Source organism: Puma concolor, chromosome A2, assembly GCF_028749965.1.
Source record: "Puma concolor isolate L17-30 chromosome A2, mPumCon1.1.hap2, whole genome shotgun sequence".
Classification (NCBI taxonomy): domain Eukaryota; kingdom Metazoa; phylum Chordata; class Mammalia; order Carnivora; family Felidae; genus Puma; species Puma concolor.
The window spans coordinates 59976191-59988999 of NC_141668.1; the positions used below are offsets into that span (position 1 = coordinate 59976191).

At 38.1% G+C, this 12809-nt stretch overlaps 1 protein-coding gene across 2 annotated transcripts in view; it reads right to left on the reverse strand.

Moving 5' to 3' along the window:
• Positions 1-5466, reverse strand: part of AHR (aryl hydrocarbon receptor) — a 54820-nt gene extending 49354 nt beyond the window's left edge. Inside the window, exon 1 of one of the 2 annotated variants that reach the window (XM_086694901.1) lies at positions 4758-5466. In XM_086694901.1, coding sequence (XP_086551027.1) covers positions 4758-4822 — 65 coding nt within the window. In that variant the 5' untranslated portion in view covers positions 4823-5466. The remainder of the gene's footprint in view (positions 1-4757) is intronic. The other variant, XM_025929694.2, reaches the window with a different exon arrangement.
• Positions 5467-12809: the final 7343 nt, after the last annotated feature.

The window sequence follows — 12809 nt, forward strand, 5'->3', positions numbered from 1 at the left end:
CACACCTTTGTACCTCCAAATTCCACGTAAAAGAATTTTTCCTAAGGAAACAACTAAGAATCTCCATAGAAACTCATGTATCTCAAGGATATTCTCTGAAATACCAGATAAAATATTAAGAAGTTGGAAGTAACAGAATTTCCCCCCAAAACAAAAATAGTTAAATAAATCATGGAACATTTACAGAATGGAGTACTATGCAGCCACTGAAAACCATATAGGAATTATAAAGGAAGGGAGGCAGGTAGTAAATCATAAGAAAGACCAAGAGGAAAGACCATGAATGCAAGTACGGAGGTAAGCACAAGTCTGGCAAACAGTAAATCATTTATTTCATATAACACTAATGAATGTTATTACTGAAAATAACACTAATTATTTAAGGAGAAACGGGAGCATTAAGGAAATCCCTAGTATATGGGTGTGCCATAAAAATCACTAAACTTACTTACCTGAGCATTATTGCGAAGTTGGTAATAACATAAGCTTTGTAGCCATAAGACCTGAAATCTGATATTCAAACTCAGCTTTCTCATTTGCTACCTAACAATTCTGAATCTGAATCCCAGATCCCTATCTATAAAATAAATAGTAATACCTTTTCACACTACCATCATAAAAATAAAATAAAATGTAAAACATTGTGCACATATATATCACAATAAGTACTAATGAACAGTAGCTTTTTGATAAACTTTTGGGCAAAAAAAATCCATTTAAAAAAAAACTGCAGAAGTAGAAAGGTACTGTTGTTAGAGATTTGCATGGAATTTATTTCTAAGTAACTGTCCTAATTATATACAATGCTAAGCATGCACTATATAAGTTTAGATGTCAGTGAAGTACCACATTTCAGCCATAATCATAATTGAGAACATAATCATATACTGCCTCTTACAGGAGAACTGATTGTTCTGTGATATTGTAAGCTATAATTATTTATAGAATAGAATTTTCCATTTCATTTATATCAGTAAACAATGACTTACAGTCTTTACAGTTTATAAAAAGTTTTGTTCTTCTCATTTTAGTTGTGAGACTGACTGTATAGGTATTGACTGTGCTCCTTTACTGGTCAATCACTTGCTTGGATCTACAAGAGCAAGGAAACTAGGCCTCATCCTTTAGTTTAGACCTAATGCTCTTTCCATTTATTTCTCATTTTTCCCTCTTTCTGCCAGTTATTTTTCATAAATGCTGACAACTAAACACTTTCACTTATTCATTTCATAGTTCCAATATGTAAGGATCTCTGTAGTCATTATGCATAAACTAAGGAAAGCTATCTGAAAAATATGATAAAACAATAATTATGGAAGTGAAAAGACCTATCCCTTTATTTTAAAAGCTATTTGGGAAATGATACCATAGTATATTTATATGAAATACTTTCAGTAAAACAATATATAATTTTATTCCACTACTATATATAAATGAGGCTTATGAAGCTTAAATAAACAGTAACTTAGCAAATACAGCAACAAAGACCATGCTTTTGTATTATATAACTAGTATATTAACAAGGTAACCAGGATCATCTAATACTGAGAAGTTATTACCCATACAGGCATTTCATGATGGCCGTCTTGATCACCACTGCTGTGACTATCATTTTTAAGTGTAGATGTCATTTACTCAACACCTATTATTTACCAACAATCAGTAATAACTTTGTAGAAAAACAGTAAACTGAAGTACCGCTCGACTTTTCCAGTAGTAACAAAACTTTAAAAAATGTAAAAATATATACAAAATTATTATCAACAGGAAAAAAAGATTCTATTTAATTCAATGGTATCCTTTTCACCTACCTTCATGAGACAAAGTAACTAAACAAATGAACAATATTTTCATCTCCAAAGAAAACAAAACAGGAACATAATTTAAATTAAAAAGAAGAATTTCATTTGTTTGTGTTCTAAGCAGAGTGATTACATATAGAGCAACACCTTAAGGAAAGCAACGGTAGAATCCATTCTTAAGGGTATCTTTGGAAATTTCCTTTAGGAACATGGGTCTGGGGCGCCTGGGTGGCGCAGTCGGTTAAGCGTCCGACTTCAGCCAGGTCACGATCTCGCGGTCCGTGAGTTCGAGCCCCGCGTCAGGCTCTGGGCTGATGGCTCGGAGCCTGGAGCCTGTTTCCGATTCTGTGTCTCCCTCTCTCTCTGCCCCTCCCCCGTTCATGCTCTGTCTCTCTCTGTCCCAAAAATAAATAAAAACGTTGAAAAAAATTAAAAAAAAATAAAATAAAATAGGAACATGGGTCTGGTGCAAGGTTGGTTAGGATCCTTTAATTTCCTAACTTAATTATTGCAAAAAGAAGGGAAACATTTACTGAGCATCTACTATGTACAAGATACTTTAGTGGGATTAAATTTAACACATTTAAGTTGTATTTGGTGCCAATTAGATAATTTTCAATGTTAGACTTGCCACTAGGGGGAGATTATCTTGTTTAATACAGTCAATTGAAGAGGGACTGGAAGAGCTTCAGATTAAAGTTGTCACATACTTGATTATAAAATTTTATGAAACTGGATATTAAATTGACTGTATTGTTAACAGTCCTATAATTATGATACAACATATGTTTTTTTTTTTTCTTTAAGTAAAATAAAATGACTCTCACTTAAGGGATCAAAGTTAAATACCATTTTCAGCTCAGACTAGTGTTTTTCTGATAATGCTGGCATATTTTAGACTTCATTAGCTAAAAACTAGTAATTTAAATGCATGTTAAACGTAGCATTAGGTTTAATGGCCACATTCCTAAAATAAACCTTGACTAACTGCATTATAAAGTAATCCGTTTTTCATTCAGGTAAAAACAACTTATAATCAATTTCACGTGATTCTGCAAATGTCAGCACTAGGCTTTCCTTAAGGGAGCGATATGGTGACATGTCAAGGCATTTATATGACTACAAGCAACACAAAGTGCTCAATAAAGATCTGACAAAATCTATACTAAAATAAAATGAACGTGAACGTGGAAAATACTTTAGTTATACTGTATTACAAGAGATTGTTAAATACAAATGTATTTACAAGTTTTCTGAAGTATATTAAAACGCTAAAATAAAACAACGAAAGATAGATCTTACATAAATAAAATGCTAACTAAAAGCCAAAGATGTTAAACTTTATAATGAATACAACATCAAGGCTTTTGATTAAAAAAAAAAAAAAAAAAAAAAAGTCATCTAGATGCTTTGTTACGACAATGATTAAAACCTAAAAATTCATCACGGAGATCTTCAAGTTTTCTGACCATACACATAAAATCCATGATACTGCCTTTATATTAGGCTAAGTATACTACTGTATTAACAAATACATAGAAGAGGCATTTGGGATGCCCCTGGTTATTTTAAATAACCACCAAACACAAGGCCGAGTTAGACAAATACATTTTTATATAAGGAACTCCTTTATAAAATATAAGTATTTTAAGCCAATGCCACAGAATTGGCAAGGCAGAAAACTGCTGACTAGGCAGTATTCCTAATGCCAGCCACACTGCAGGATAAGACTTCCAAATTTTAATCAGTCTACTTATAGGTTAGTATCTCCTCTTAAGGCCAAGTCTAGACCTGAAGAACTGTAATTGAAATTCTAAAAGGAAATTAAAACTTCAGAATAATGAAACTTTTAAACCTGTTACTGGTTCCAAACACAAATTCTGAATTGTGATTTTTCTGATCTGAATTAGTGATCTAAACTGAGTTTTAAGCAAAGTGCACACTTCTGACTTGTTCTGAGTAAACGTTTCTGTTCCTAAAATGGTTTATGAAGATTTGAAAAAATGTTAAGTAGCTCAAAGATCAAATTAGTAATAAACACGCGAATATAACGATCTCAGCAATCTGTGTCAAGCATTAATTTTTTTCCTGAAACATTATTTTAATGTTTTTACCATCTCACACAAATATATATCACCAAAACAAATATCTAAGTTTCTAATTAATCTATTAGAATCGATAAAACTTTGAAGGAAGGGAAAAAAGAGAAAAATGCTAAGAATGCAAACGTGTTTCAGTAATTCCAGCTTTAAATCTTTCACTTTACAGACCCTAAAATCACTTCAAAAGTGGTAAGAAAAGTCCCCAAAAGGGCGGCTGAAAATACAAATCCCCCGCTGTATCCTGTCCACTACACTCAATTCATCCCTGCTCCCCTGTATATACATTTCACCGATATGATCACGTTGAGCGCTATAAAATTACTGCCAAATAAGTAAATAACAGCTAAGAGAAAGCCGGTTGCAGAGACCAAAAAATACCTTCAGAGGAACTCAGACCCTTTTTTGCAGACGGCACGTGTTTAGCTCTTTAAAACATCTGGCCCTACCAGGATGAAAATAATAACCGTCCTCTAACCCAACCAATGAGAATATTAAAAATCGAAGAGGATTTCAAGGCGGTTTTGTGTTAATTAATCCACCAGTCCCACTGGGCAGGCTAGACCAGTCAACAAATTAAGACCACAGAAAAGAGAGGTGCAGATGGGTGGGGGTGCGGGAGGGTGCGTGTGCACCGCGAAGTGGGAGGGGGTGCATTTTTTTAAACGCGATCATTAAAAACTAAAAATCCAAGGCCTGGGTCTGTCGGCGGGCCTCTAAATCTCGATTCCACGGACTGTATCGCGAATGAACCTAATCTCTGCACGGCGGGGATTTGGGGGCGGGGTGGGGCCGCCTCCCGCACCGGGGTGCAGTGGCGCACACTCCGCGCGGAAGACTAGCTCTGCACACTCACGTTTTCTGCACCGGCTTCCGCCGCTTGCGACTGGCGTAGGTGATGTGAGAGCTGCTGCTGTTCATGGTGCCCAGCCGGCGGCGGCTCCTCCCCAGGAGCGGGCGCAGACGGCCAGGTTCCCGGGACCCGAAGCGACCCGGACGACTGCAGCGGCCGGCGCCGGATTCCACGAAGTCGCGCCCGCTCCACCTGCGTCCTCGCGAGGACGCCGCGCGCCCCGAACCCTGGCTCCCGCAGCCCCGCGCGTCCAGGTGCGCCGCCCGGGCCTGGCGCTGAGGGGCGAGGGGCGGAGACCGGAGAGCAAGGCGGCGCAGGTGCCTCCAACACCGGCAGAGGTGGCGTAGCGCTGTCCGCAGGTAGGCGGCCCGGGTGGAGGAGGAGCCTGGGCAGCCTGTTTGCAATACCGGCCTGGGTCGCGCGCTGTGGCGCCGCGCCCCGTGACCGTCGCCGCGGCCCCTCGGGTAAGGGAGGCGCAGCTCCGCTGCTCCTGGGGCTTCCCCTATCCCGGGTGCTTCCCGCCTGCAGAGCTCAGACTTCGGCCGCACTCCCGTACCACCAGCTTCCGCTAGACTACGCAGCTGCCTCTGCTTTGAGCCGGTGGTCCTGATCACGTTTTCGGGACCGAGCGTCGAGGGGACCCTCCCAGCGTTGCCTCTGGACTCAGTGCACAGCGGCTGAAGAGCAGAAGCGCCCCGACTCCACTGCGGCCCCGCCCAGCTCGTTGTAGCCCCGCCCTATGCCACTTGGCCACGCCCCTCATTACATTCCCTTGAGGGCCCCACCCTCCCTGCGCGTGATGACGTAAAACGTAACGACGCCCTCCCCCCTCCGCGTAGCAGTCTTCTTTAGGTCAAGGGGAGGATTCTGTGGAAACATTTCCACACCTCTAGAAGGGAGGTGTGACAACAGATTACGTAGAGCCAAACTCTGTAGCTAGACTAGCTCAAGGAGACATGCCAAATAGTGAGCTTAACTTCACCTATGTGAGAGACAGTGACTCAGCTAACTTTTGGCTAAGAGTTACAGTGAGCTGGCAGATAACCAATGGGACTCTAAATATTTTCCTAGAGGGGAAAGCTTCATTCAGGAGGCCACATCTGAGTTGAACTGGAAGGCTAAGAGTTTCCTTGGTCTTTTGTTGTTGTTGTTTCCTTACCAGTCAGAATAACTTTGTTACTCTCCAGCCAGATTTCGATAGGACGGAAAGGAAACAACGAAGAAGGAAAGGAGGCACTTAGAGATAAGAAGTGGTCTGGTATGATTGGAGAGACGCATTGGAAGAGAACTTCAGGACTTCTAGGATCAAATCAGAAAGCCTTGATGAAGAGTCTAGATTTTATTTTGTAGTCAGTGGAAACCTTTTAAAGATACGCAGCATGAAAGTGACATTGTGGTGTCCTAGAAAAGTCACTCTGGGAGGAAAGTGCAAACTGTATTACAGGAGAACAAGGCTGGATGCAAGGGGAGTAGTAAGAGAGTTGTTGAAATAGTTCAGGTGAAAGTCCAAGGAAGTGGCTGTGGGACAGAAAAGAACAAATAGATGATGATAAAAAGGGATAAGAAAATAGAAGAGAGTGCACTCAAATGGCTCATGATTTCTTACTCTGTGCTGGTAACCAAGATAGTGAACACAGAGAAGTTTATTTGCTTGTCAGCAACAAAGTGCATCTAGACCAGGATGCCTAGATGACATCTCACACCATATTCTATCCTACATTTTATACATGTCTTCAAGCCCTTTCCAAACTGGTAAGTTTCTTACCTCAAGTGCCATTGATGGATAAATTGAGCTTATCATTTTATTTAGCTGAAACTGCTTTATCATTGGCCTTACCATTCTCTAGATCAACTTATGAAATATCTTCACCTCCTCTTCGAGTTCCTTCCTAATTATTAAAGAAAGTGCTATTACATTTTGTTCTTTGCAATATCCCTATTCATCTCCCTCTACCTTATTCTTCAATAATTACAGAGAGTGCCCAGCTCAAATCCCATACCATTTGGGATTCTTCAACTGATATTATCCTCTCCATACATTAATTCATCAAGAGATATTTTGAGAGTAACACCTATGTGTCAGGAATTGTTCTAGTACTGGGAAGATAATGGTGAACAAAACCAGAAATATAACAGCCTGTCAAGGAATATGGGAATATGGTGATCTAGTAAATGAATTTGACCAAGTCATGCAGGCAAAGATAGGCTTTCCAAAAAAAAAAAAACCAAAAAAAACCCAAACAAACAACAACAACAACAAAAAAAAACAAAAAAAATGAGGTCTGAAGGATAAGCAGGGTTACCTAGGAGAAAGGAGGGAAGAACATCCCAAGCCATTGAAACAGTACAAGCAACATCACTTTAGTGGGAAAAAGCTTGACTGATACAAGGGATCAAAACAAGTTCAGGGCATAAATGGTGAAATTTGTGTTTCAAAAATAATACCATATCTGCAGCGTGTAGAATAGATTAAAGAAGGAAGAGCAGAGTAGAATGGATGGAAGTAATACTCCTTAGGAAATCATTTGTAGTAGCCCAGCCCAGAGATGACAATCATTGATACTAGGATGGAGATGATGGTGGAGATGAAGTAAGTAGACTACATTCTATAGACATTTGGGAGGCCTCAGAAGATAGAGTGGATATATGACAGAGAAGAGGATGTATCAAAAACTTAATAATTTTCTGGACTATGTACCTGGCTGTGTGATACTGGCATGTACTTTTGGGAAATCACTAATATAGCTCGGATCTCTTATGTTTGAAGTGCCTTTGATACATCTAAGAGAAGATGTCAAGTAGGTGACAGGACATACAAGTTTGTAATTCAAAGAAGATGTGTAAGCTGGAGACATAAATTTAGAAGTCATTTGCATTTAAGGGCACCTAGGTGGCTCATTCAGTTGAGTGTCTGACTCTTGATTTTAGCTCAGGTCATGATGCCAGGGTCCTAGGATCGCAGGATCCAGCCCAGCATCAGGCTCCATGCTGAGAGAGCAATTCTCTTCTCTCTCTCCCTCTGCCCCACTCCCCTGCTCATGCATGCACTCTCTCTCTCTCTCTCTCTCTCTCAAAAAAAAAAAAAAGTCTTTGGTTGACAGAGCATGGAGTTTATACGGTACAAATATATACTAGAAAATATATACTGGAAAAGGACTATGTCCCAAAGAACTTCAATATATAATATCTAATAGCTGGATAGAAGATTGTGGTCCAATAAAACCAAGTGAAAAAGTCACTAGAAACAGGAAAATAACAGGATAACAGGAAAATAAGACCATCATGTCATAGGGAACAATGTGGAAAAATATCAGGTGTGGTTCACAGAAATGAATTCTGTTGATAGGTTCAAATAAGATGAGAACTGAAAATGTCTTTGTTGGCTTCTCAACATGCAACCATTGGTGACTTTAGTGAACATTATGTTGATGGACTAATGACCTGCAAGTAAGATTGATGCAGATACAGAATCCAATCCACTTCTGTATTGGGGGTGAAGAAATGGCATAAGCAAACACAGTTCTTTCTTTCTAACAATTTCTTTTTTTAAAAAAGTTTGGCTGTGAAAGGGAGGGACCTGCGATGGTAGCTAGTGGGGAGTAAAGGGTTAAATTGAGGTAGGTGTGTGTGTGTGTGTGTGTGTGTGTGTGTGTGTGTGTGTGAGTGTGTGTGTGCACGCTTTAATGGGTGCTACTTAAGCAGTTAAGAAAGACAAGGAGCGGTGAAGGAACAATAGATATTAAAAATAGTAAGGGCAGGGAAGAATGAGTTCCAAAGCAGAACAGGAAAATTAGGATTATAGTAGATTAGGTAATGGCAGAAAAATCTCCTCTAGTGCTTTACTCTTCATGGTGGTCCATGGCTTCTTGGGAAGTTATAAGAAATGGAGACTTCACTTGGGGGTCTCTACAGAATCAGAATCTGAATTTTGAATAGAATTTGAGTCAGAATTAGAATTCTGAATTTTGATAACTGAAGTGTACATAAAGTTTGAGGAGCACTACACCACAGAAGCTGGAGGAAAGGACAATGGGTGAGGTGCAGTAGCTGGTAATTTTTGGTCAGAAAGATAAAGATGTGATGAGGAGAGTATTCTAGCATGACCTAAGAGGAACCCAGGTCTGTTTTGTGGTTGATGATTTTGTTTTAGTTTTACAAGTTGATAAAATAAAAGTGATCTGGGAAATGACAACAGGGAAGGAAGTGGACATAGACCCCATGCCCTGGATGTGTGATGAGAGAAAATAATTAGGCACCATTTGGGAGATGTCCAGCCTCAGGGAAAGCTAGCTTTCAGCTTAAGGCAAAAGAGTGAGCAAGTTCCCAAAAATGACAGACATTGCTGTCTCTATTTGACCTTCTCTTTTATTTCTCCATCTCTGCATTCCTGTCCATCACCATTCTATGTAAAATGTATAAAGTGTAAACAAATAATTTCCTCCTAGCAGAGGAACTTCTGGGGTGAAAAATGCATTTTGAAACTTAATTTATTGATTGTGTAACTTGAAGCTCCTTTTAGAAAAGAAGTATATGAAATGAATTAAATCCCATGAAGCAATCTTAGGGTTTTTTTGTTTGTTTGTTTGTTTGTTTGTTTGTTTGTTTGTCTTACAAAATGTCCACCTTTAAAAACAATATATAATTTCTTGTCAAGTTAGCCAACATACAGTATATACAGTGTGCTCTTGGCTTCAGGAGTAGATTCCCATGATTCATCGCTTACATACAACACCCAGTGCTCATCCCAACAAGTGGCCTCCTCAATGCCCATCACCCATTTTCTCCTCTCCCCCACTCCCTCGCACCAACCCTCAGCTTGTTCTTCATACTCAAGAGTCTCTTATGGTTTGCCTGCCTCTTTGTTTGAAACTATTTTTCCCCACTCCCTTCCCCCATGGTCTTAAGTTTTTCAAATTCCACATAGAGCAAAAACATATGACATCTGTCTTTCTCTGATTTTTTCACTTAGCGTAGTACCCTCTAGTTCCATCCACGTTGTTATAAATGCAATATTTCATTCTTTCTCATTGCCCAGTAGTATACCATTATATGTACATATATAAACCACATCTTCTTTATCCATTCATCAGTTGATGGACGTTTGGGTTCTTTCCATAATTCGGCTGTTGTTGAGAGTGCTGCTGTAAACATTGGGGTACATGTGCCCCTAGAAACAGCACTCCTGTATCCTTTGGATAAATTCCTAGTAGTGCTATTGCTGGGTTGTGGGGTAGTTCTATTTTTAATTTTTTGAGGGACCTCCACACTGCTTTTTAAAGTGACTGCACCAATTTGCATTCCCACCAACAGTACAAGGGGGTTCCCATTTCTCTACATCCTCGCCAACATCTGTTGTTTCCTGAGTTGTCAGTTTTAGCCACTCTGATTCTAATGTGACCTAGTATCTCAGTGTGGTTTTGATTTGTCAAAATGTCCACCCTTTTTAAGGTTGTTAGTTACTTGGTACAGTCATTCTCTGTCTTTTCTCCTACTTCCATACCCTAATTTTCTGCTTGACTTCAGGACTATTTTCATTATCCAGAAATCCTATGATGCTATACTATATTACAGTCTTAGTAATTGATTTTTGTATACCAATAATATGATTTTCAGGATTTATTTTAATAGTGACATCATGCACTTCCCTGACAAATTTTGCTTAGTATGTCAATGAAATCAGTCTTTGTAGTATAATGCCCTTAAAAAAAAATGTTGTCACTTTCTAAAAACTATCACTTGCTACTTCTAACATGACCACTGTTGAACATGATTCTCAAAGTGTGGTTTCTGGCCATCACTAAGATTTAAAATTTTTTCTGTGAGCAATTTTTATGTAATAACATTCTTTCTTTCTTATAATAAAAAAATGCCTTTAGGAGTTTATGAATACATTACTGCCTTATCAAAGCAATGTTACCTTCTTATTTCATTTATGTGGGATGGCTTTTTAAGGTTTCAGAGGCAGCTATAGGTCTGTGTGTTCCTTTTTCCTGCTACATATTGTGAGAAAAAGAAGTAGGTTTTAGGAATGCTATTATAAATAGTAGCTGTTTTAGAATAAAGGGAAATAACTAAATTGAACACTAACCCTATTCTGTCACAGTACATGTATTCATCCATTTCACTTAGCCAACACAATGACATCAGTTGGACACTATGCAAACCATCAGCTCCATGTAGTTCAGAGCTTCAACATTAAATCGTACTTCTTCCTTTTGATGACATCATACCTTTGTGATGCTGGGCTTTGTTAAGTTGTAGTTATAAAACACAAGGACCATGAGAAAATGACGGTGGAACGGAAAATGAGGGTAGTGATTCTAATCCAATTCCAAGATTTGAGAATTTGTAAAGTGCCGATAGATGTGCACATCTTATTAAGAATGAAATAAATTTTTGGGGCGCCTGGGTGGCGCAGTCGGTTAAGCGTCCGACTTCAGCCAGGTCACGATCTTGCGGTCCGTGAGTTTGAGCCCCGCGTCGGGCTCTGGGCTGATGGCTCAGAGCCTGGAGCCTGTTTCCGATTCTGTGTCTCCCTCTCTCTCTGCCCCTCCCCCGTTCATGCTCTGTCTCTCTCTGTCCCAAAAATAAATAAACGTTGAAAAAAAAAAAATTAAAAAAAAAAAAAAAAGAATGAAATAAATTTTTTTAAATGTGTATTATTTTTTTAAATAGCTACAAAGTGGTTAAGAAAGACATATGTAATTTTGGCCCTAACTATTTAATAATGGGAATTGTAAAGTAATTTCTTCTACCCTGTGATGTTGTGAAAAAAATTACTGAGACACTAAGAGTACCATGAACTGGGAAAGTCTGGGAATCTGTGACATAGCTAAACCCTTCCTTTAACAGATGAGAAGCTTCAGGCCCAGGGAGATAAAGTGGCCTGCTTATGATAGCCTAGAAGTCAGGTCTTAGGACTTCTATTCCAGGCAAAAATATTTTATTTATCTGTGTACTGGTTTGATTCATTTCTTAAAAAATAATCAGTTTATACATCACTTGCTTTGACTCTAACACTAAAGATCAGACATAAATATCTAATGGCTATTTCTAAGTGCTTAATGCCTTTTTACCTTCTTGGATAATCTATGACAATGTCATAGGCAGAAGCCAAAAATAAAAAGTGATTAATAGGTGTTGAAAACTTTTGGAAATATCTCTTAGGCTAATACTAATCTTAACATGAACAAGTCAACTACAATAAAATGTAGGAATAATTTATTAGTCAAAATTATATTTGTTTACTTAGGGTTAATGTTTTGTTATAAGAAACATCAAGAGTTTTAACACATGAAAGAACATTCTTAAAATATTAACATGTATTCCATTTAGATTTTGACTTTTGCTTGCTGGAACTTTTATTCTTGTAAATGTGAAATTTGATGACATGATAGATTATGAAGAAGCTTTATGTTTTACATAAGATTCATATCTGATTTATTAAACATTTATTAAATTACACATGTATAAATATTTTTGTTTAAAGTTATTTAACTTTAAAGATAAATGTATTTGAGATTCCCATAACGATACATAGTTTATGCACTTTAAACGATCATATAGAAGAAATTGAAAGGAAGATCAAATATATTTATATGAAAGAGATATTTTTAAAAATCATATTAAACATGTACAGAAAACATAAGGAAATGTAAATTATTGTGACATTTTGATTTAAAATCTGTAATGTAGACCTGCTAAAGATTACCACATTCTTATGCATATTAAAAAGCAAAAACAATGTTTTCTTTCTTGAAAATGTTTAACTTGGATTTACTAGATCTGTAAACAGTGGTTCTCTACTGTTGTACATTGTAATCACTTGGGAGCTTTAAAAAATACTTATGTCTAGGGTTTCTTTACAAAGATTTTGATTTCGTGATGTAGGTTGTAGCCTGGGCATAAACATTTTCAGGACTAACGGTTGTACGGTGGTAATGCAGAAGATCCTTATTCTCAGGAAATGTTTGCTGTCACATTTAAGTGTGAAATAGCCTTGTGTCTGTAACTTAATCTAAGAATGATCTAGCAAAAAAAAAAAATACACACCAA